Below are 25,787 nucleotides of genomic sequence, written 5' to 3' on the forward strand. Positions count from 1 at the left end.
GGTCGGGTTTGTGAACTACAACTCCTACCGTTCCTCAGCTGGCTTTCTCTTTTGCGGCTGCGCAGTGGTTGAAAACAAAGCTAAGCGTTCTGGGATTTGTAGTGTTGGCTGGTCCCTCCTATTCTAGCATGGGCTCCCTCCGGAAGCCAGCTTGCATCGCGTTCTTTGGGGATAGTTCAGGGCACTTGGAAGAGGTGAGTCAATTTTTTAAGGGTCAGGAAGTGATGAGTGTTAAGAAAGAGGAAGATGTCCGGTCCCCGAGAGGCGAAAGGAATCAGGGATGGAATGGGTCGCTTGGGAAGGAGATCGGAATTTGGGGATGGTGAACAGATGAGATGGGGGCCCGTTTCTCCTAGGGTCCTGCCAGCTAAGGGAGGCTAGCATTAGTCAAGAACGCCCCTTAGGTAGGATTTCATAAGACTTAGGTCGAGTTTTGCTTTAAGTTATGACTGTCTTCCATCTTCCCCTACCTCCCTTTTGTCCAACTCCTCTGAATCATTGTTCTCATTCATTAGGTGGCAGCTGACATTCCTCTCTTCTTTTATAAAACACGAGAATAAGTCTCTGTAGAAAATTTGTAGGCTAGAGTGTAAGTAGAAACTTGTCCCAAAGAGGCAGCTTCTAAATCAGTTTTCTAATTCCATTTCAGCCCTCTTAGCACCATCCAATCCGATAGCTGTGTTAAGCTCCTTCATGTAAAAGTTCTGGAGTCATCAATATTTTCCGAAGGATTCAAGCCGTGGTCTTTCCTTGGGAAAGATATCTAGCTACATTTTTCTGCAATAAATATGACTTTATGGTGAAGGAGTTAAGACTGTGAGCAAGCTACTATGGAGTGACAAGCCCCATATTCACTTAACCCTGGAATTAGATGTCATTTTGTTTGTCTTACAAAAAATTGCCCATGATGATGAGCAGGTGTTTTGTTCTTTTTTTCTGTTTTCTTTTTTTGATGACGCTGGGGATTGAACCCAAGGGTGTCTGTCACTGAACTACAGTAATAACCAGTCCTTTTTATTTTTTATTTTGAGATAGGGTCTTGCTAAATTCCCCAGGTTGACCTTGAACTTGCAATTCTCCCACCTGAGCCTCCAGAATAGATGGTATCACAGGCGAGCGTCCACCGCATCCAATGGTAGGCAGTCTTTATTTTCACTTTTCTGTGTATCTTTTTCCTTTCAAAGTAGAAATTGAAATTAGTCATACTTGCTCACCAACCTGCCCTTTATAGTTTGATATTCAGCGAACACCCACTAGTCTATTACTAACAAAATACAATAAAAGAATACAAACAGTATAAGACATGCCCTTTTCCAAACAAAAGCTTACAGTCTGTTTAATAAATATTTGTTAAACACCTATGCCAGGCTTTGAGCTGAAGTTGAGACTGCAAAGTTGAAATCTGAGTAATTAGAATACAGGGGAAACCCAGTGCTGTGGCATGTGCCTAATCCCAGCAACTTGGGAGGCTTAGGTAGAAGATTGCAAGTTTAAGGCCAACTTGGGCAAATTATTGAGACCTTGTCTCATAATAAAAAATACAAAGAACTGAGGATGTAATTCATGATAAAGCACCCCTGGGTTCAATCCCTAGTACCACAAAAATAAATAAGAAGAACACAATGAAAGTGCATTACTAAGTATGAAATGTGAGAGTTTGGGTCAGAAATATAAAACACCCATAAACTTCAGGGAAGACTGCTAAATGTTTTCATAAAAAGATATAGACAATGTTATGGTGAATATTGAAGACCTATGTCAGACTTTGAGTGAGCCTGGGACTACAAAGTTGAAATATGTGTATTTTTGTGGATCCTTGATCCACAAAAGAATAATTAGAACACAATGAAAGTGCATTAGTAAGTACAAAATGGGAGCCTCCTGGGTCAGACATGTAAAACAAGTATGTCTATAAACCTTAAGGAAGACTGATAAATGCTTTAATAAATAAATAGATACAATGTTATGGTGAATATAAGAGAAGGATGCTTAGATATTATATGGTGAGGATACTCAGCAATCAAATCATTAGTATTGACAATTTGGAATTACAGACTCTAAAGTTAAGTACTATATTAGTATGTGCAAAAAAATGAAAGATGGTCATTTTTTTTTAATCTCAAGCTAGGTGTACATAGACAAATAAGAATGTGCCTTCAATGTCTGTGAGAACACCAGGTGTGGTGGCATATGCCTGTAATCCAGCAGGCTGGGAGGCTAAGGCAGGAGGATGGCAAGTTCAAAGCCAGCCTTAGCAACTTAGCAAGGCCCTGAGCAACTCAATGAGATCCTAACTCTAAATGAAATATAAAAAATGACTGGTACATGGCTCTGTGGTTAAGTGCCCCTGGGTTCAATCCCAGTACCAAAAGATGTCAGTGAGACCAAATATTAGATACCAGATCCCCTCCAATAATATAGATAAATCATTATTTTTTATATCTAAATTATAGCTCCCATCTTTATAAGCCTAAATTTTAATATCCAAATATTAAAAGTTATATACAAACATCATAATGTAAACCATGGTTGATTTTCAGATGAGCTGTAGAAATATTGTTAAGTGTTTAGAGGAAGGCAAAATCACTGACAAAGTAGACTGGAAAGACTTCACAGAGAATCAGGGGCTTGACTTGTGAAGGACAGATAGCTTCCATTTACTGAGAACTTCCTGTACATCAAGCATTGTGTTATAATCTCTACATCTAATTTACATTTGTTTTTTATAACCCCGAGAGGTAGTTTTTTGTCTTCTATCTTTTATAAATGAGGAAATCGACCAGAGAGAAGTTAAGTGAATTGTCCTTAATCACATACCTAGAAAGTAATGGAATTACTTTTAGCCTTGTCCCAGCCTCTAATGTCCATGCTTTTAACCATCAATGGTATAAAAGGCTCAGAGGCATATGTCAGGCATCCTCAATGGCTTAAGTATGACCTCACAGTAAACTCAGGTTAGTCACATAAACTCAAGGACAACACATAAAAAGTTGGTAGTCTTGTGTTGGTATAAGCCTGCCCTATAAATAAACCCAAAGTAACCATAAATTCCCATCATGAGGGGTTCAACAGAGAGTGGTCTCATAATGCATTTAGGATGAAGGATGATTACCAGCATAAGGCAGCCAAGCAGAGGGGTGGGCCATCAAATAAAAACAGAATTTTAGAACAAAACATTAGAGAGCAGAGATGCTGTATGTACTGATAGAGGCACAGAGGGACCGGCTCAAGAAACTACAGAAAGATAATGAACTGATAAAACTGGAGTCTAGAATGATACCAGAAGACAAAAGAGTCCAGGGGACTAGGCGATCTGGTATAAGTGTACTTGGACAATACTTCACCAAGGAGCCTGTTTCTTCCCTCTTGAAACCCCCATTACAAGATTCAGAATGGTTCACATTGAGTCCACGAGAGAAGTATGCTTTTAATTCATATGAAAGGAAAGATCCACTTCTTATTAAAAGAGCATTCATTAGTCTCTACTTTAGGAATGCAGTGGTTCCCCATTGCCTGTATAGTCTTGCCTATTAGCAGGTTTTCTCTTTGCGCGAGAAATGTTCTTAGTCTTGGCCAAAATACTTGAGGTCTTTGACCCAGACAATATGTACAAAGATATGTTGACATCACCCACATTTTAATCCACCCTTGCTTTTTAACCTTCCAGATTGGCTTGGGCAAAAGCATCTACAGACCCTAGGATTGCTGCAGATCAACAGTCTCCACTGGAGAAAAAGATTTTGGTAAATAAACTATATTCATATCATACAGTTCGGAACTACTCAGAGAAGGAACTTTAGGCACCCAAGTAACACCTTCAGGTATCATGTACACACAGGCAGTGTTTCCCAGACATTTCCATAGTTGCAAAGTGAAATATCATTTTGACAACTGCCAGCATTATATATTTTTAAAACTATTTATTGATCATTTGTGGGTACTTTAGTTTTGGAGCTGCCAGGCTTTCCTAGAAGTGAAGGGATAATATTAAAATTATTACACTAAAGTAAGTAGAAAAGCATGTGTTGGTAAGAAAGGTAAGCTCCTATTTAAATATGTTCAAAGAAAAAAAATGATCACATTATAAAATTCTGAACCTCACTTTAACAGAATCTAGGTGGCGTGCATACAACAGCAGCAAGACAGTTGATGACTAGAAAATGTCAAGAGGAGTATGAAACACTCTGTAGGGAGCAAACTCTTTCTCTTGACTACTGGCTTGCCAAAGCAGAGTCTTATTATAATAAAAGATTAGTGAAAGTGTTGAAAGAAGAGAAGACAGGCAATGAAATGAATACAGAAATGGAGGAGAAAACAACTCAAAGCAGAGAGGGACAAAAACAGTACTATTGGGTACCTGAGAGAGAGAGGAAACAGATACAAAGGCACATGCATCAAACAGGCCAGGCCAGGGAATTTAAAAACAAAGCATTTAGACAACCAAGACTCCTAAGTACAACAACATTACCAAAAATTAAGCCAGAAAAGCATGGCATCCCAAAAGCACAGAGAAGAAAGCAGGTAAATGAGAGAGAACAAATGCAAATTAAAGATCATCAGGAACGTATGATTCGAGGGAGAGAACTTATAGAGCAAAGACTCAAGGAAAGAATCTTGAGGAAAAGTCAGAGCCAACTACCTACATATGAGAAACAAGAGAGAATACAGAAAGAGACAAAAGAGTTTGAAAGAGTTGTTGCATATCCACTTTTCCAGCCTCGCAATAGAAGTCGAATTAAGGTGAATATTCTTATGGAAAAGTCTCAGAATAAAGAGGAAGTGGAGACAGTAATAAAGCAACATCAACGGAAATTCTTGGTTGTGCCACCCTTTTTGAAAAGTCAAATAAGAAAAATAAAAGAGTAAAGTTTCAATGCTTTTATGATGAAATCATGTCTTAAATGAACCTTAATTTCTCAAGAGTTGTCTTTCCTAAGGGTATGGTCATTGTTCCCATTCGTATCACATATATAAGTATAACAAAGTTCTGAACTTGAAAATTTACTTAGCTATTTTACTTGCTTTGTGTTTGTTAAAGTTGCTTATCCTTTTTGATGTTCAATTTCCTCATTTGTAAAGTGAGGATAATATTTCATAGAATTTATGGGTGGATTGTGATTTTTGTGAAGCATTAATATGTGTTGTTTCATATATGTCAGTTTCCCCCATTAGGAAGACCTTGATTGAGTGAGAGTAGGCAAGTGCCCTACCACTGAGCTGTAACTCCAGTCCCTGTCTTTGACTTTTGACAGCTTGCTTATAATATGCCTTGAAGAGGACCTCTTCAGGTTGAGTCTATAATTGGGATCTTTTGAGCTTTATGGGCCTAGACGTACATATCTCTCAAGACTTGAGCAGTTCCAAGTCTTATTTCATTACATATGTTTTCTGTTATCTTTCTACAACTCTTTTTCTCTGGAGTTCTCAAAATTCAGATGTCTATTTAATAGTGCCCAATAGGCTCTCAGACTCTCTTTCTTCTTTAGTTGTTCTTTATTCTTTATCTTTTTCCTTTTGACTGAGCTCAGAAACCAAAAGAACTATCATTAGGTTCAGATTTTCTTTCTTCATGCCTGTAATCCCAGCTATTCTAGAGGCTAAGGTAGGAGAATCACAAGTTTGAAGTCAACCTGGGCAACTTAGACCCTATCTCAAAAAATTGAAAGGACTGGGGATGTAGTTCAATGGTAGAGCACTCCTAAGTTCACACTTCAATATGATAAATGTTTTCTCTGCTGCTTTATCCAGTCTGTTGTTAGAGCTCTGACACATTTTTTTTTAAATTTTCATTCACCGAGTTTTTCATTTTCAAGATTTTTGTTTGGTTCTTTTTTATGATCTGTCTTCTTATTGAATTTCTCATTCAGATCATGAATTGTTTTCCTGACTTCTCTGAATTATCTCTTGTATCTCACTGAGTTTCCTTTAGATAATTATTTTTAATTCCTTTTCAGACATTTCATAAATTTCATTTTTGGGGGGCATTCTGTTACTGGAACATTATTGTATCAACCAGCTGTAGGGGTATGGGGCCAACCTGGCTTGCTATAGGACTGGGAACAGGTGCATGCAGGCCAACAACGGTGTGTCTGGTTTCCTTCTGTGCAAGGGAATTCAGGGCCTTGACCTTTCTGCTGGGCCTACACTCTTGAGCAGCTGAGGTCATGGTGCTGCAGCCACCCTTATGAGCATGGTGCAATAAGAGTGAGTCTCAAGAATAGGGATACACTCTGACTACTAGGGAAGGATACACTTTAGCTGTGGGTCTGGTTTTAAAATGGCACCAAGCCATAGTAGCTTAGGTCACCAGGGAAGGGGTATGTGTAAAACATGGCCTTCTTCTCTGTGGCAATATATCCACATGAACTCCAGGCAACTCTCCAGGATCACAAGTTTGAGGCCAACCTTGGCAATTTAGCAAGACCCTGTCTCAAAGTAAAAATTTTAGCTGGGCGCGGTGGCACACACCTGTAATCCCAGTGACTCAGGAGGCTGAGGAAGGAGGATCAAGAGCTCAAAGCCAGCTTCAGCAACTTAGCGAGGCACTTAGCAACTCAGCGAAACCCTGTCCCTAAATAAAATATAAAAAGGTGTTGGGGATGTGGCTCAGTGGTTAAGCACCCCTGGGTTCAATCCTCAGTACCAAAAAATAAATGAATAAATAAATAAAGTAAAAAGTTTAAAAAGAGCTGGGGATGTACCTTAGTGGTAGAGTTCCCCCAGGTTCAATCTGCAATACTGCTGGGGTAGGAGATATACATAATTTTTTTTCCTTCACACACAGATCCTGCAAAATTTTTGTTTGAATCCAGAAGCACTCTACCACTGAGCTACATCCCCAGACCATTTTATTTTTTATTTTGAAATGAGGTCTTATTATCTTGGTCAGGCTGGACTTGAACTTGATTTTTTTTTTTTTTTATAAGTAGGGATTAAGCCCAGGGACGCTTTACGACTAAGCTACATCCCTAGCCCTTTTTGTTTGTTTGTTTGGTTTTTTGTTTGTTTGTTTGTTTCTTGTTTTTTGTTTTTTGAGACAGGATCTTGCTAAGGCTGGCCTCCAACTTGTGATCCTCCTGCCTCAGACTCCAGAGTCACTGGGATTATAAGTGTGTACCAGGGCTCCTAGCCTCTTCTGAGACTTACAGAATCTTTTAATCCCAGCAAGACAGTAGTTTTAAATAATCATTTCACTAGCCCCACAATACCATTCTTATTTCTTTGGTGAGTATAAAATGTGTATAGACAAAAGCTATACCTCAAAATAGATTATCAAAGGATTGAGTGGAAAGATGTCATTTGTTAGACACTCATGACCAATCAAAACTCATTTGTGAGAAAAGCCCAAGTATCCCTGATGTCAGTGTGAGAGGACATTGTACTGCAGCTGCCATACAGCAGCCTTTGGTCTGAGGTTCCATTAATAAAGATACTGTCTGTAAAATAAGGAGGTGCTTTATGTCAATCATTCATTCAGCTAACATTGTTTGGATACTGGTTACATGGCATACACTTTTTGCAATCAGGAACATCAGTGGATTAAAAACTGACAAAATTTGCCAGTTGTTTTTCTTAGGGTAGCTGGCACAAATATTATGAGAGAGACAGCTGAGTCAAGCAATGGTTTACTGACAGAGAATATCTGCCAGGCTGCCATTCTGTAAGGTGCAGCAACCTGGTGAAAAAAAACTTCTTAACTGTATAGTCGTGTATAAGGAAGTAGTTTAAAAAAAAAAAAAATCTGGTCCTGTGATCATTACTTGGCATCTTTGTTGTGGTTTTGGTAATTAGGGACTCCTTAAGATGGTGGGTGCTGATTTTCAAAATGGAGTTACTTTGGCCTAAGGACCTAACATTCTGGCCTTTTGCCTTATAATGATAAGGGGCATCATTCATTCTGGCTTTTTTGAGCTGAATGGGGACAAAGAAGGGTTTAGGCTGGAACTTCAGGGAGAAGGCTATAGTGGCTTGTGAAGAGCTGGTTTACAGTCTGATTGGTGAGTGCCTTTACTTGATCTTGTAAAAACATTTTCAGGCAATTTATCGGACAATGTCCTATTAAGAACAGTGTGATGAGTGTAAGGAGAGGGCCCATCAATGGGAACAGCCAAGGGAGAGTCTGGCCCAAAAGGTTCCAGGGAGATGACTGCTGCTGTTCCCAGGAGCATTTCTTGATGCTCTCCCAAAGTTCAGCTATTTTTTTTCTTGTACTGTTCAGGATTTGTTAACGAAATAATACCATTCCTCTCCTAAAAAGACACAAGTGCCTCTCTTCTTGGCCTTTAGCAAGTCAATGGCCCTTCTATTTTGGAGAACTACATTGGCTGAAGAGATGACTGGGATTTGAAGAGACTCTAGGGAGTCTGCCACTCACTCAAAGTCCTCATTCAGTTCTTGGGAGAGTTTATAGTTAAGATGGATGGCTGTATCTATTCCTGCTACCCCCTTGCCAGCTGCTGCCAGTATGCCTGATCCAATAAGGACTGGGACAAGAATTGCTCTTTTGTGTCTGGAACGTTGAAGTGGAGTCCAGGAGCGGGAGGAAAGGGCCAGTTCAGCCTCCCCTTCAGAGTATATGGTTATATTGGTGTGAGGAGCACAAGAAGGCAGAAGGTGGAAATAGGGTGTATCAGGCAGCAAAGAATGGAGCTTCTGCAGAGGAAGAAAGTGCCAGATTGGCTCTGGAGTGACTGGGTGACATTGTAGGTTTTGTTGCACAGGGAACTGTTAGGTAACATAGTGGAATAGAGACATAGGGTGAGGGAGTGTGCAGCAAAGTAGGAAACATTGGAATAAAGTGGCTGCAAGGAATTACATGAGGAATTGGTGAAGAGAAAGGTTAAATTGGAAGTGTGTGGAGAAGGGATAGGATTTGCTATCAATGAGCCGTGGGTAAGAGGAATGCAAAGCCAGCAGTCAGAAGTATAGGATGGGTTAGATTGTTGAAAAGTTATAAGATTGTGTTGAGAAATGTGAGTAGAGGAAGTCTAGGTGTAGGTTTAGAAGTGTTTGTGGTGGTTTAACCTACATTGTGTATTGGCTTGTCAACTGGTTGTGTGTAGGCCTTAATAATTTAGGTTATTTCTGCTGGATCTTTCCTGCCCATCTGTGTAGACCCCGGCCTTGACGGTAGAGTTCCAGAGTGGATTTTGAGGTCAGGGTTACATTGGTCACTTTTACAGTTGGTGGGGGACAAAGTTTGAGAAAGTAAATTTCTGGGGTAGCTGTGTGAATGTGTTTTTTATTTGGTTTATTATTTCCTTCATTTCAAGAATTTCTGTTTGGTTTTTTTTTGTTTGTTTGTTTTGTTTTGTTTTGTTTTGTTTTTTTTTTGAGAATCTCTATCTCTTTGTTGAAATGCTCTTTTGTTTCCTGCAGTTTGCAATCCTGCTTATTGGTATGATCATTCATTGCCTGCATTTACTCTCTTATCCCATCCTTTGCTTCACAAATCATCTTAATCATGTATAATCTGAAGTCCTTTTCTGACATTTCTTCTATTATACTGTCACTGGATTCTATTAATATAGAATCTAGATTTGTTTGGATCATTTTCTTCCCTTGTTTTTTCATGTTGTTCATTTATCTTCCCCTCTAGCAGTGTGGATCTCTGGGGTATTGCAGTTTCCCCCCATAGGCTTATAGTGACCCTATAAGTTTCCAAAACCTTTTCTTTAAGGGGGAGATCAACATTAGCAGTGCCCGGTTCAGACAGTATGCAACCCGAAACCAAATAGCCCCTATGAGGAGATTAACAATATTGTCATAATAAACAGAATGAGTTCAATTATTATCTTCAGTATAACAAATATATTTGCAATAAGGTCTAGTTTCTAATGGAGGACAAAGAGGATGCAGAGGGATGTAGGAAGTAGCTGTTAATGGGATAAGAAAAGAATATATAGAAGTTCTAGATCACAGAAAGAATGAGCGTATAATCAAAAGAAGTTGGTTGTTAACATGGGAAAAGGGAGAAAGAGACTGAGGGAACAGGTAAACAAAAGGATAAGAGAGTGAGAAAAGTAAAGAAATAGAAACTTAAAAATTTTCAATAAGAAAAAAAAAGAAAATCTACACTCTAACAGTCATATAGTATTCAAACCTCCCAGTCTTCAGTAGCCTGATGTATGAGAGGTACCTGACAATGAGCTTCCAATCTCCAGCAGGCGTCTCAGGATGGGATTTGCCCCGCCTAAAGATGGGAGATACAGCTTCTAGTATTATCCAAGATGGCTGCTCTGGCTTCAAAATGTGTTGGCAAATGGGGAGCTACAGCTCTGGGTGTGGGCGTGGTTGGCTGGAGGTCCTGGAAGCGGGGTGCAGTTGGTCAGGCAGGGGTCCTAGCGGTGGGTGTTGTCAGTCTGGTTGCGGGATCCTGGAGGCAGAGTGCAATCAGTGGGTCTGGTGGTCCTGATGGTAGGGCACAGTCAGTGGGTCTGGGGGTCCTGGTGGCGGGGAGCAGTCAGTCGATGTGAGGGCCCTGGAGGCGGGGAGTGATTGGTGGGGCTGAGGGATCCTGGAGACAGACTCAGTCAGTCCAACCAGGGGTCCTACAAGTTCTGGCTGTTGTCTCAAAATGGCGGCAGCCACATGTAACCAAACCTGCAGGTACTGTGACAGTGAACTTCCAGGCAACAGCAGGCAGCTGATGCTCCACTGGTTGTCTGAGGTCGGTCTGCTGACTGCTGTTGGATGATCGGGAGGTGAACCTCAGGTGATGGGTGATGGGTAGGTGAAAGGCAGGCGATGGACAGGCAAGAGGCAGGCAAATGGTGGATGGTAGGCACCAGACAGTGAGCAATCTGCACTCAAAAAAGTAGTCGATATGCTGGCAGACTGCAGGTGATGACAGTAGACAAATGGGATAAACAGCAGGGGATCAATAAGCTGCAAAAACTGCCTCACCAAGAAACAGAGATCCTTTGCTTGAAACCCGAGTTATGGAGCCACAAGGAACGCAGCCTCCCTCTAGTCCACCATCTTGGATCTCCTGTGTGAATGTGATTGCAGGACCACCAGGGACAGTAAGCCTCATCAGGGCTACCTTTACTAACTGAAAGCATTTGTTTGTGTTTGAAGCATATGTGTTTGTGTTGGGAAGCATATTCTCATTCCCAACCAAGGGAGTAGCATCCTGTGATGAAATCTTGTGGAATAGTGATTACGTAGGCATCAAATTGGAAAACAATATGAGTGTTAGGTGTGCCATCCCAGCAGGTGGAGTTAAGAACAGTTGGTGTGCCCCAGGTTTTGTGAACCTGGAATTGCCAATAGCCTAATGTTTTGGAGTGCATAGGAGAGAAAAAGAGAAATGAGAGATTTCTTTTGGAAAGAAGTTGGAGAGGGTGCCTTGTAGGTGAAGGGATGAGATCCATGCCTAAAATTGGGCTGGGAAAGATATGGCACAAGGGAAATACTATTGTTCCATGGGCAGGGTATAAACAAAAGACTTGTATTGATACCAAGAGTGCATGGACTTAACAGTTCCTCTGAGATCCTTGTTAAACTGATTGTAGGGGGTTTTTTTTTTTTTTTTTTTTTTTTTTTTTTTAGCTGCAGGAGTACCTAGGACCTAGAGTGGGAGGAGGAGGCAGAGGAGGCAGGTCATTGCTAGGGGCCAGTTTAACCTTGCTGAGATGAAACCACAAGAATCTTCTGGCAACTTTGATGGCCATCGGTGTAATTAGGAGAACTTGGAATGGAGCTGTACGTTTGGGGGATAGAGAAGAATGAAGATTCTTCAGATACCCCAGTCCCCGGGATGAGGGTGATAGGTAGGTGGTGAAGAGGAGGGTTGTGGTTGGGATAGAAGCCTGTCTGCATATTCATGGAACAGATGCCTCATTAGAGAAAGAGTGGGAAAGTAGTTTCTGAGAGGACTTGGGGAAATAGGGACCAATCCCAGGAGGAAAGGGCAGATATACATAAGATCAAAAAGGCTAATGAAGGAAGGAGAACGTGGAGTGGCTTTCAAAAACATTAGGGCCAAAGGTAGAAGGACAGTCCAGGGTTGCCTTAAGTCTAGGGACAGTTTAGTGAGTTGGGATTTAAGGAGAAAATTAGCTCTTTTTACTTTTCCTGAGGATTGAGAATGATAGGGAACGTGTAGCTTCTAGAAAATGTTAAGGGCGAATGCTAACTGTTGGGAAATGAAGGAGGGACATTTGTCAGGCTGAAGTGAGCAGGGGAGGCCAAATCTGGGAATAATTCTTCCAGAAGAACTTTAGTCATGGTGGCTGAATTTTCATTTATAGAGTGTTGTACGCATTTTATTGACTAGGAGATGGTTGGGGAGTTTAACTGATGGTTGGGGAGTTTAACTAATTTTATTGTGCATCACAAAGAGTATCAAACATCACTTCAAACCTATTCTAAGCCTAACCTATTTTTTCCTAGTGCTGAACCCAGAGCATGCTTACCATGATGTGTCTTAGTCAAGTTCCTCCTTGGCCATGGCGGTGATCGCAGGGGAGCACAGCATCAGGTGTTCTCTCTGATGTCCAGTTCTGCTCTGGTTCCTGGAATTGAGCTTTCCCTATGCACACAGAGTAAAGCTGCAACCTAACACAGTTTTCTGAGCAAATGCATGAATGGATTTCCATGAAACTCTGGGTATTTTCTCTTTTCATCATTCCCACTCTTCCCCCAACATCTGAGCATTCTGCCTCCAGGTTTTCTAGGCAAGCCCCTTATGTTTTCCTGTTGCAGAACTGTAACGTGCAGGTTGAATAGAGTTATAAATCAACACAGAGATTTTTCACCTCACATGATAAGCCTGCCATATTATTTCCACTGTAGACCCTCCAAATACTGTTACAGTTCCTGCATTTATTCATCAAGTGGATTTACCAATACAAATATTACTGGAACCAATACAACCCATTACACTATGCCTCAATCTGTGGGCTCTTCAACTACAGATTCTGGTGCATATTTTACTTCAAAGAACTGTTCACTGATTTCTTCACTGACCTACACATCCGCAGATACTTTTGGCAGCGAAACCACATTTACAGAACCAACTAATGATGAATTATTCATCGAATTCACCACCAGCCTATGTCCTAAGTGAAGGGGTAGATTTTTACTACTGTCCGAAGTAATGTTGGGACTAACCATCCAAGATACATTAATGCACAAATTGGGTTGTCGTTAACAATTTATACAAGCATCCTCATGGGTTTCTGGTGGGTGCAGTGTATTCTCAGATTGGAAGCATTAGTCGCACTATAAAATGCCATATGAGTGGCATTCCAAGAAAAATTTTCCGTAATTACCAGGAAGGAAGAAGGTCCATTTGTGAAAAGCGTCTACCTTGTCCCCAGTATGTTTCTCGGTCAAGTTCCAATATGAATCATTACACAGGTGGTAATAGTACTGAGAACTCTTACCAGAGAAGTTACTTGGAAACATTGTCCTGTCACAACAAAGGTGAAGGCCTTCCTTGTCTAATATAGAACCTGTTCATCTTGGGAATTGGTTTCATACTGGGATACAACTAGTTGTTCACACTTTTACCTAAATAGTCTCTACTAAGTGGGGTTGGAAAACAATAATTGACTGCCACAGCATTGATGGCAGAGGTATTGACAATAGAAGAGTTACACAAGAATAGTGTACAAAAACAAACATATTCAAGTCCGCAAACGCTGGAATCAAGAGGGATGTATCTGCCAGGTTTTCACAGGTGTCCAGCATAGCTGGGTAAGGTTGGGGTACCAGGTCCATGAGAATGATTGGAAAGCAATATTGATTAGTTCCTAGCGCTAAGATTTTCTGGATCACTAGTGTTGTGTAATCCATCAAAATGTTTGAATGCATTCCAAATTTCCATTTTACCTTAATGTGGTAAGTTCGAAAAGTTAGCTGCACAAAGGATGATATAATTGATATTACTAAGCTCCAGGTATTTCTATAATAAAGAATCTCGTCTTCATCTGTACTTGATTTAATTATAGTTATTTGTGTAAGATTGGAGTCGTAAGTCAGGCTGACCACTTTATATTGAATCACGATTTTACGAAAGTAATACACATAAATAGCAGATGAAGCTGTAATTTGTTGTACCAGTACCACTGCATGACAGTATGTGGATCCTTATCATAGATATTAGTATTGTTGAGTTTTGTGCCATGGAATGGAATATGGGTGACCACTGTGCTGTTGCCTTATAAAATTCCTCACGTGCACTGCCATAAACCAGCTTACTTTTGCTAAAGCAAAAGGCATATTTGGCCCAAAAGGCTCTAGCATTGGCAGTGGTATTTTATAACCATAGTAAATGATCCAAATATTTTGCACATTACCTGTAAGATTAATGTATAATGGACATGCATGTCCCCATTTAGGTGGTATTAGAGGCATAAATGACATGCCAGAATCTTCATTTTCATATTCCTTAGTATCAGAAGTATCGAGTATTATGAATTTAATGCTATTAGTGTCAGAAGGGTATCCCACACTCAGGAACAATATTATTCCAAAGAGTTGAGCAAGGTATGTAGAACCCATTGTCTGTTCTCTTTAGAGCTAATATGCATAAGAATAGATAGTAAGCCAAGGAAGGTAGGCCAATATTCTCAAGGAATTCAGGTCTATTATCTATTCTTTTTTTTTTCTTTAAATTCTTTATTTCATATGCCGTGTTCAAGCAGTATTGAAATACAGATTTCGCATACAGGCAAGTTTTTTATAGATTCATAATACGAAATTGCTGATGAATGTTGCAAATTATAAACAACCATAATTTACAAGAATCACAAAAGACTTATGTTGAATGTCTACAGCAAAAATACAAAACAGAATAAAAGGATATTAGCAATGCCAATCTTTAAAATGGGGTTCCCCCAACCTAGATGCCCTTTGATTGATGAATGGTTAAAGAAACTGTGGTGTATATGTGTGTGTGTATATATATATATACACACAATGGAATATTACTCAGCTATAAAGAACAATAAAATTATGGCATTTGCAGGCAAATGGATGAAATTGGAGAATATCATGTTGAGATAAGCCAATCTCAAAAATCCAAAAGGTGAATGATCTCACTGATAAGCAGATGATGACACATAATGCAGGGTGGGAGGGGGGCAAGAACGGAGGAAGGAGGGACTGTATAGAGGGAAAAGAGAGGTGGGAGGGGTGTGGGGGGAAGGAAAAAAATAACAGAATGAATCAAACATCATTACTCTATGTAAATGTATGAATATGCAAATGGTATGCTGTCACTCCATGTACAAACAGAAACAACATGTATCCCATTTGTTTACAATAAAAATAAATTTAAAAAAGTAAAAAAAAAAAAAAAATGGGGTTCCCCCACACACATCTAACTTCTCTGTTCCCCTCCTAATTGAAGCCGTAAGAAAAATTTCACTATATACTGGAACTATAGAATTCTTAAAAACCAATTGCACAAGGAGGTACCTGATTTTCTTTACAGGTACAATCTAGTCTTCAGCAACCTGTAGGCCATTGAAAAAGTAACTCCATATCCAACAAAATAAGCCATAGCTCTCTTTGTTTGGGGAAGGGGTGTCAAATATGCAATTGTGTGGTAGATCTGTGCTCCAACAAAGAGCCTGAAGTGCAGGAGAGCCGTAGACAGGTCTGGACCACTCAACGAATATAGCAGGCCAATACCAACAAATGGAACAATGTTTTCAAGGTCATTCAGGTGGGCTCTTCGTACACATTCTACTTGTCATCTATCCCAAGGTACTTCTTGGCATTCTCTCCCTTGCCAAAGCTCTCACAGTCTTCTGGCTAGCAAAAAACCTTTCTCGTTAGTCTATAGAACGCAGTTGCAGTACTCATAAATATCATTTTTGAAAGGACAATCGACGTATAGGAGGCAAAAGCCGTGAATATTTCATTTTCCAGCAGCTGTGTGAGATCAGACATTTTTCAATTTTGCTAGCGACTCCGCGGAGGCCGAGGTCTGCAAGGCTGTGCAGGTGGCTGGGCGTGGGGACACTGCGTGGAGGAGCGCAGTGAGGGCCGCAGGCAGGCACCGCCCCCTATCCGGCTAATTTCCTATTAATTAGCTTCTGGCGTGTAAAGACCTGCCTTGCCAAGCCCCTCCCCTAAGTCTCTGATGCCTCTCTCTCCACAAAGCCACTGCCCATGGGTTTCCTTTTTTGAATCTTTATATTTGGCACCAGAGGAAGCTCTACTTTCCCCTTTGCGGTGCGGAGGAGCCATCGGGGATTATACAGGAAATTCTGTCCTCATCCCTTTCAAGACTGGAAATTATTTCACTGGAAATAACTTGAAAGAGCTTAATGTTGGATTTTGAAAGCTTAAAAAAAACTATAGAAAATTAAAATCTCGGGGGAAGGGGGAGAGACTGATAAGAAGTCAGTGACGAAATTACCTTCCTTTGAACTTCACCTTTTCCTGCACCTGTGGCAAGGCCGCCTTGAAAGACCAGCCCTAACACGATGTATCTTCAGTGATAATCACTATCAGCATTCCAAGGTCCAGACCACTTGCTTCGTCACTGGTCTCCCACCTTTAAAACAGACAAAGGAGAAATACCAGAAAGGATTGTCATCAGCATGTAACAGGCACTTAGACTCTTCACTTTTGCCTGCCACAGTGCAATGGCTGGCTAAAGCTCATCTATTCTTAAGTGAGAGTCTCAGTGAGACAGACCGAATAATTCATCCAGAGAATGGGTAAGTGTTTGTCAAGACAAGGTGTTATTGTTATATTTTCTGTGTTGATAAAATGTGTAACAAATACTAACAACAAAATACTAGGTATTGCAATTGTTAGTGTAGTCACCACCAGACTCAGTGGATCGAGTTCATGACCCATCAATTCATGGGAGACAATCTTTGAGCTTTGTAGCCATAGCTCTCCTTTTGGCTCCTGTTGTCTACACTGTGTCCTGTCCTGTAGGCTACTGCATCCTGACATGTTATAGTGTCAGAGTTATGGTGTTGAACCAAACATTTAGCAGGCATTGATTTTTAGAGGTGGGTCATTAATGTTGGATGTGTTAGGTAGTTCATTCCCAAAAACTTCTTCAAAAGGGGATGTTCTGTGATATCTAGGTCTGGAATTAGTTCAAAGGTAGCAATAGTCAAAGCATGGTCTAATGGATAGTCTGTTAACAACCTCAGTTTGGTCTTAATCAGTCCATTGAAATGCTCTACATATCCCGCAGCGGTAGGGTTGTAGTTGACGTGGAAGTCCCACTCGATAAATCCATGGTTTCCGGAAAGTGTTGTACATGTGGGCCCATGCAATATGTTCCTTGGTCTGAAGTTACTATTCTCGGCATCCCGAATGATGAAATCCATCGCCACAATGTAGAGATGGTGGCTGTTTGGTTGGGAGATGACATTGCCATTGCCATCCCCAATCTGGAATGGCAGTCTACTACTGTGCATACATACAATGCTTAAATGCTGCTAATGGACCAATAAAGTCAATTTGTATCAAAAAGTTGAATATTCTCAGTGACCATAGGTCAATGGTGTCTTTCAGCAGAAGCACAAGGGTGCCACCAGGCAGTCCATACAGGCCTTACACACCAATTTACATTGTTGCCAAATAACCTTTATATTCCACATAGATATTCACTGATATAGAGAATGGGTACTGATGTGTCCTATAGTGTTTTACGTAATTGTACCAATTCATCTGTGGAAATGGGTGCGCTTATAGTCCATGGTGTTCATGACAGTCTGATTTTTGTTGGTCCCTTCTGTTCACATTTCCGTGTGTTGGTATTGCATATAATTAAGCCGGTACATTTAGATAATTTGTCTACCTTTTCATTAGGTAAAGCTGAGTTTTACAGCCTATGTATGCATCCCCATGTGTAACAAAAACTGTAAGAGGGTCTATAGGCTGCTGCTTTAAAATGCAGCTTCCCATTAGTGGATACAGAGGACCTGTCAGTGAACCAAGCATTGCTTTACTTGTCCTCTTATGCAGTGGTTCCCCATTTCCCTATAAGGATCTGTTTAATATCTGGGATGGGGTTAGGCACCTGTGGTATGGATGCCATTTCTTCTGAAAACTTAATAGGACACTGAACGATTTTAACCGGTTTTGCTTCCAGAAATTATTGCAAATACCATTTCCACTGCAGGACCCTAGGTTCCATCAGTGGTCCCTGTAATTCCTCCCCAGGCATCTTTATCCATGCCAATAATGAGATAGGTGTACAGACTTTGAGACATTGGTTCTGAATGCTGGGTAGGAATGTTCATAATGCTACATACAAAGTCCATGCTGTCTTTTCAAAAAGAGAATATTATCTGAGTATGGAAAGCATTTACAATAGAAACAGGTCACACTGTGCTACCCCCATATGATGCATAAACCCCCCAATTATCATACTCATTACAGAAAAGAATGTCTGACATTAAAACATCCCCAGGTAAGGGAACATATAATTGAGCATCAGTTTTTAAATAGTTCAATGCCGTTTTAAAGACTTCTTCCTGGGCCTGTCCCCACACAAAGTCTTTTGCCTTTCTGGTGACAGCATATAATGGTTTCAATATGAGCTGTAAATAAGTCACATGATTTCTCCAGTACCCAAAATGTCCTATGAGATGCTGACCCTTTGTTTTATTGGTGGGTGCCTTAATTGCTTCTATTTTTTGTAAAGCACCCTCAGGGACCTTGAGTCCTACTGCTGACTAAACCACCCCCAGAAATATCACAGAGATTCCTGATTCTTTTATTTCCTAGGGGTTAATAGTCCATCCCATATTAGTTAATTCGGTGGATACAATATCAAAGGCATGTTTTACCACATCTTCAGATTCATCACATATTAAAATATCATCAACTTAAGATAATATTGACACATCCTTTGGAATTTTGTCTCATGGTAGCATACCTGAAAGGGTTGCATGTGCGATAATTGGTTATTTTTATATCCATGGGGGTACCCTTGTAAACGGTATTATAAATTATCCCACATAAATGTGGTTATCTCTCTCTCAAATCAGGGTATAAAGAAATACCAGAGAACATATCTTACAGATCAATGGATGTGAAAACAGAAGGTGCCATTTGTTTAAACTTGTTAAAAATACCTTCTACTTCAGGTAGGCTACCTGGCATTTGGGGTGACAATTTGTTGATAGTCCTATAATCCACTGTAAACTGATACTTCCTGTTAGATTTTTTTTTTTTTTTTTAGTTGTAAGTGGACACAATACCTTTATTTATTTAATGTAGTGCTGAGGATCAAACCCAGGACCTCACGTATGCTAGGCGAGCATACTACCACTGAGCCACAACCCCAGCCCCCCCATTAGATTTTTTGACTGGCCATATTGGGCTATTAAAATTGAAGGATTGTGTTCTTGCTATAATTCCTTCCTGTAATCATTTATCAGTCATTTCCTTAACTTCTTGATGACCTCCTTTCAATGGGTATTGTTTAGTAAAAGATGGGGGAATAGGGAGTAACATTACAGGTTGTACCTTTAGGCTGGCCACTTTCATGGTAACCACCAAGGAAATAATGTAGGTATTGTATCCATACCAAGAATATTAGCAGGTGCAGGCATAAAGGTAGCTTCACTTTCCAATGGGCTGTCCTTCCATAATAAAATCTCAATAGTTTCCAAATATCCTTTGGTGCTGTCACCATTCACTCCTATTATATCTATAGATTTCGACACTCTAGATATAGGAGGGATATCAGTTATAATAGTTATTTCGCTACTGGTGTCAACTAAAAAAGGTAAATCGTGTGTATTATTACACATTACATATATTACATCATATTACACTATTACATATCACATATTCTACATGATATGGCCTATTTTCTCCCAAACTTTCTATTGTCTGCAGAATATCTATGTTCCTCTAGGTATGAATGGAGGTCGTTGCTCCCACCTTTGGTGGGGTTCCTGTCAGATTTCTGGCATTCATCCTGGATCTTGGTATTTGGTTTCCCCTGTAGGGTTGCCTTATTATATTTTGGAATTATGATTTTGCATGGGCCCTGGACAACGGGGCCATTCCTGTCTGGGGGGTATTGATACAGGTTATTCAGACACTGAATACAGCTGGGCTGTAAAGTACTCTCTTCCATGGGGGCCATTGTTGATTGACTATAGATGACAGCCTAGGTAATTTACCATTATTTTTCCAGTTTGCTGTAGGTTTAGGTTTCTGTGCTATAGGCTTCTTTCCCTTGCAGTTCCCTTGCTTGTTTAAAGTATTCCACTGCCTCTAAAAGAGTCTAAGTGTCATCCTCAAATTAGTCAGAGCTCCCAAAATAATAATCCTATGATAACTGGGGATAACCTATAACATAATAGAGTGTTACAGTCACCATATATCATATTAATGACTCTTATTTTCCTGCATAATTTGGGCGCTTGTTCAGTGGAGTTTCATGAACACTGACTTTCAAATGTAGATAAATATATGTGTGGGAATGGTAGGCGCCATGCTTTTGACACCCATTTGAATAAGGATAATACCTCTCCAGGGTGGGATACCACCACAGTGGTTAATGTCATATATATGTGGGTTTTCTACTATCCCCAATAGGCTAGCCATCTCCTCCACAGATAATTGCACACCATTTCCTCCTTTATTCCAAAGTTTCAGAATAAAATCTCCGTCCTTAGATTGTCTTTGTGCGAAATCTTGCCTGTACTGCTGTATTTCTGCACATGTCAAGTTTCTTGCCTCTACCAAGCTTTCTGTTCTTTCCCCTGGGGTTAATATTCTATTTGGGGTAGAGGTATGGCCCATTGTGCTAAAAGGGAAGCTCTGTTTTTCATTTCCCTCTATCAAATCCTGCAAAAACGGGTTATTTCATCCTGTGGACACCATTTGTTTAGCTAACCTTTTCCCTTTCAGCCTGTCTTCATCAGCATCATTAATTACCTTGCATAATATTACTGGCACTTAGATTTTCTCTGCCCTGGCCAAAATTGGTTCTACTATTTCTGCACTATTTAGTGGAATTTCTATAGTTATCCCCTTTGCTGCACGAGGGTATTTCTTTGCACTATCTATTCACGTGTTCTCCAATTTGATTGTGGACAGAGTTCCCTTCTAGTTTTAGAACAGGCCTGTTTTAGTCTATTCCATACTCTCCATATATGGAACATATCTAAGCTTTAATTGCCCAGCCAACTAATCTCTTATTTTCTGTATAAACCATCTAATATTACTCCAATTATGGATATTTCTTATTTGTATGTCTATCCTTTTCTCACAATGTCTATATATTCTTTCATTACCCAGCCTTGCATCACCCAGAGTCACAATGGTAAGTTCTCTTAATCGTTCGCTCTTAGACCCTTGGACCTTGTACACAGAGGCTTAGGTAATTCGAACTCCTTCTGCTGTTCTCTGGGCTGTGCTCTAGCCTCCACTACCTGGTTTTAGGACCTTTCGCCTGTGCTTTTGTGGAGGTTGACCCTGGCAGTACTCTGGAACCCGTGGCCTCTTAACACCTGATCTTCTACTATGTCCCTGCTGTACTTCCTTTTCAAGATTGAAAATTTTAGTGAATTTGAATTTGAAAATTTGAAAATCTTGAAGAATTTGAAAACTAAATCAATCATAAATCCTGCCCAATCCTGCCAACTATGCCAAGTTTTGAGAGCATCTTACTGACTCGGAGACGGTTGGGGAGTTTAACTAATTTTATTATGCATCACAAAGAGTATCACACATCACTTCAAACCTATTCTAAGCCTAACCTATTTCTCCTAGTGCTGAACCCACAACACACTTACCATGGGTGTTTTAGTCGAGGAGCTATAGTTGGGTTCCTCCTTGGCCATGGTGGGGATCATAGGGGAGCACAACATCAGGCGTTCTCTCTGGTGTCCAGTTCTGCTCTGGTTCTGCTGCTCCAAAGGCTTTGGGGTTCAGTTCAGTGTATAAGTTCTGGTTGTGGGTTCCCACCCGATGGTTACACCCATTGGTGTCCTAGTTATGTAGCTATGAGCTGGGCTTAACCTTGGCTTGCCCGTTCATCCACACCCATGGTGTCCAGCATAGGGGTAGATAGATAAGCATACTCTGGTCAAGCACCAGGCCGGCCTAACACTTACTATTTCTAAAATATCACTACATAGGGAAAGTTCTATCCATCCTGAGAAAGTACAGACTAAAGTGAGGAGGTATTTGGTCTTTTTGTGTGGGAGCATGTAAGTAAAATCGAGTTGCCAGTCCTCTCCAGGAGTATGGACTCAGGCTTGATGGGTGGGAAAGTGCAAAGGTCGGGAGCCACATTGTGGTGATGTGAGGGAGCATTTTTGAGTGACCTAACTGAGAGTTGGGAGTAGTTGAGGGTGAAAGAAAAGAGGCCAAAAGAGGTAGAGGAGAGGTTTTAATCCAATATGAAGGGAGTTAGGGATCTGAGTGAGGATAGTGAGCAGCTGTTTCTGTGGGAGCACATATTTTCCGTTAATCTTTAACAGGGGCCTTCTGTTGTGGTACCCTGTTGTTTGTATCAATTGTGTTCCTCCTGCATGTAATGAGGGGTAATTAAAGGAGTAAGAAGGAGTTGGGTGTTGGGTGGATCGGAAAATGCCACTGCTATGGCTTCTGGATCACCTTTATTGTTCCCTTGTGTAATAAAAAAGGAGTCAGTTTGGTGACTTTTACAGTGAATGATCCCTATTTTGGAGGAAGGTGAGTCACTTTAAGCAGCTCAAGGATTAGTGGCCCATTAACTATGGGAGTGTTTTTGGTTGATAGGAAGCATCTTTCCTTCCATATAGCAGAATGTGATAGGAGAATGTGAAAGGCATACTTCAAATCAGTGTAAATGTTGATGGATTTTCCTTTTGCCAATTGTAAGACTGGGGTGAGGGCTATAAGTTCACCTTTTTGGGAAGATGTGCCCAGGGAAAGAGATTGTTACTCTGTGATGTCAGTGAAGGAAACAATAACATAACCTGCTGTTTGATGGACGAAGGATCTCCCATCAATGAGGTCAGGGTCAAGTAGGGGTCCTTCCTATATGTGGGAGGAATGAGGGGGAAATTCATCCAGGACTAACCAGCATGAATGTCTAACTGGTAGTTGAGGATTAGGAAGAAGGGTAGCGGGGTTTAAGAGCGTAAGGACAGTGTAGGGTCAATGAAGGAGACCTGAAGGAGTAGAATGTGGAAGAGGGCCATACACTGAAGAGCCCTGTGGATCAGGAGGTCAGAAGGTGATGAGGGAGAGAATGGTGGTGTGTTGTCTGAAGGTGAGTTTTCTTGCTCTCTTAGGCTAAGAGAGCAGCAGCCTCAAGAGTGCAGAGACAGGGAACCCAGCCCCTGGTAGTAGGGTCAATTGTTTGGAGAGATATGCCATGGGGCAAAGGAGGCTTCCTTCTGTTGTCCCAAAATACCCAGGACTAAGTCCTGTTTCTCTATAGAAGAAAGGTTAGGAGAGATTGGGAGACTAAGTACAGGTGTGGTAAGGAGGACTTTCTTTAGGGCTTCAAGTGGGGCAGAGATGGATTTAGAAGGATTGAAGGGCTCTTCAGGATCTCCCTTTGCTGCCTCATATAAAGGTTTGGCCAGCAGGCCAAAATTGGGAACCGAAGTCCGAGAAAACTGGCAATACCCAGGCAGGAGAGTATGTCTGCCTTGTGGTGGGAATGGGTAGATGGGAAATAGCTGATTGTGGTGGGTGGTGATTTCTCCCTGTGAGACGTGAGATGGACCCCAAGGTAGATGACAGAGGTTTTTAGATATTTGTGCTTTTGCTGGAGAAACATAATACCCTTTCTTCCCCAGGAAGGTTAAGGAGGGGTAATGGTGTGATTTTGAGAGTCCTGAAAGGTGGAACTGCAGAGAAGGAGATCATATATTATAGGAGAAGACTAGGTGAGGGAAATAGAAGAGAGATCCTTAGTGAGTGCTTGGCCAGAGATCCTTAGTGAGTGCTTGGCCAGAGAAATGGATGTCTCGAAATTCCTCGGGGAAGACTGTCCAGGTGAGCTGTTAGGAATGAGTATCTGGGTCAGTTCATGTAAAGGCAGAGATATCTTGTGAGTTGGGATGTCTGTGGGGATAGAGAAAAAGGTATCTCTAAGATTGTAAAGTAAGAGGTGTCGTTAGGGATGAGATACAATAGAGTGTATGGGTTGGGAACTATTGGATGAACTGGAAGGAGTCCTCTCAGTGAAGTTATTCCCTCTACCCTGACTATAGAGGGTTTGGAAGGCCAAGTTGGTTGCCAGAATTTGGGCAATCTTTAAAAGCTGCTCCTGTATCAATGAGTAAAGAGATTGGCCTACCTTCAACAGTGGCATTTACCCTGGCATCACCCAGTGGGTGATGATCATTGGGGCAGAGTGTCCTGGGCACCTTCAATCCTCAGAGGCCAGCCCTACGAGGTTAGTTAGGGAGGATGAAAAGGGAAGGTTTGGCCAAACACTTCTTTGGGTGAAGGGACAATTATTTCCCCAATGTCTGTCCCTTTTGCATTTAGGGCAAGGGTTGGGTGGCAGCCAGGGATTAGTGCATGCAAGGCCCAGTGTCTTGTAGTGCCTTAGTTGGAAGTTGTACCCTTGGGTTTACCTTTCAGGGCCTGTGCCCCAAAGTTGAAATTTAGCTTTATTCCCTTTTCTCTTTATTTTTTGTTGTTCTTCTTTATAATTAAAACCTTAAAGGCATCATTAAGAATGGCTGATGAAGCCAGGCACACCCCTGTAATTGCAGGGACTGGGGAGGGCTGAGACAAGAGGATCATGAGTTCAAAGCTAGCCTCAGCAAGAGCAAGGCACTGAGCAACTCAATGACACCCTGTCTCTAAATAAAATACAGGGCTGGGGATATAGCTCAATTTGCAGAGTGCTTGCCTAGCAAGCTCAAGGGCCTGGGTTCAATTCCCAGCACTACAAAAAGGGGGGCGGGGGGGGAGAATAAATACAAAATAGGTCTGGGGATGTGGTTCAGTGGCCAAGTGCCCCTAAGTTCAAGCCCTCGTACCCAGGGGGGGGAAAAAAAAGAATGGTTGATTTGGGGGTTTGGGAGCCTTCCTCTAAGCTCTTAAGTTTTTTTTCCAAATGTCCAGGACAGATTGGTAAATAAAATGAGTCATTAGAATGACAGTACCATCTGGGGATTGTGGGTCTACTTTAATATAGCATTGAAGAGCTTCTATAAGATGAGAAAGAAATTGGGCTGGATTCTCATTAGTTTCTTGGGTAATTTTCCTAAGCTTGTCAAATTAACCACTTTCTACGTGGCCTTTTTGAGACCTGCCAGTAAACAATCATCTGGTTTCTTAGTGTGTGGCCCCATTGGTTTGATAATCCCAGTTAGGCTCTTCTGAGGGAACTGCAGTAGCTCCAACGGGAAGAGCAGGATTGACTCTGTGTCTCTCATCTGCATATGGTTGGTCAGCAGCCCCAAATCCCTCTGTCTCCTCTGGGAGGAGGGTAGAAGAGAGAATGATTATAGATATTGTGCCATGTCAGATCGTAGGACTGGGTAAGGTATTGGAATTCTTTAGTATAGGAATCAGGATCAGTAGAATAGGAACCTAAACATTTCTCAATCTGAGAGAGGTCAGTGGGTGAGACAGGAACATGAACATGTATGATGCCTTCGGCTCCAGTTACCTCCTGCCATGGTAGGAGGTGGGCTGTTGAAGCCACTGGGTGGGGCCCATAAGAGCAGGTATGAGGAAGGGAGAAAGGAGGAGGAGGAGAAGTGGGAGTAGAAGATGTGGTGTTGAGGTCAAGAGAAGGGAAAGGGGTAAAGGACGGGGCCCAGACAGAGAAGACTGGTCCCTATTTAGTGAAGGTATGTCCGAGTGAGGTGATGGAG

At 41.2% G+C, this 25,787-nt stretch overlaps 1 protein-coding gene and 1 pseudogene across 12 annotated transcripts in view; one reads left to right on the top strand and one right to left on the bottom strand.

The window, feature by feature from the left end:
* Positions 1–87: 87 nt before the first annotated feature.
* The window catches only part of LOC306666723 (uncharacterized protein ZNRD1-AS1), a 31,225-nt gene continuing 5,525 nt past the window's right edge, over positions 88–25,787 (top strand). For 3 of the 11 annotated variants that reach the window (XR_013765371.1, XR_013765372.1, XR_013765373.1), the window contains exons 1-3: positions 93–194; positions 1,036–1,135; positions 3,668–3,743. Coding sequence is in view for 1 of the 11 variants with exons in the window: in XM_079148953.1 (XP_079005079.1) it covers positions 3,190–3,419; positions 3,668–3,743; positions 4,111–4,866 (1,062 nt within the window). In the remaining 10 variants the exon portion in view is untranslated. Of the gene's footprint in view, positions 195–1,035; positions 1,136–2,743; positions 3,420–3,667; positions 3,744–4,110; positions 6,004–12,396; positions 13,174–25,787 lie in introns of those variants that run through there. The other 8 variants (XR_013765367.1, XR_013765368.1, XR_013765369.1 and 5 more) reach the window with 6 other exon arrangements.
* LOC306666710 (microsomal glutathione S-transferase 1-like) lies at positions 14,799–23,877 on the bottom strand (annotated as a pseudogene). Its single transcript, XR_013766719.1, has 2 exons — positions 15,326–23,877; positions 14,799–14,851 (listed from the first exon to the last, which is right to left on the bottom strand). The product of XR_013766719.1 is annotated as a microsomal glutathione S-transferase 1-like (transcript).

This window comes from Sciurus vulgaris, assembly GCF_902686455.1.
Source record: "Sciurus vulgaris genome assembly, chromosome: 7".
Taxonomy (NCBI): Eukaryota; Metazoa; Chordata; class Mammalia; order Rodentia; family Sciuridae; genus Sciurus; species Sciurus vulgaris.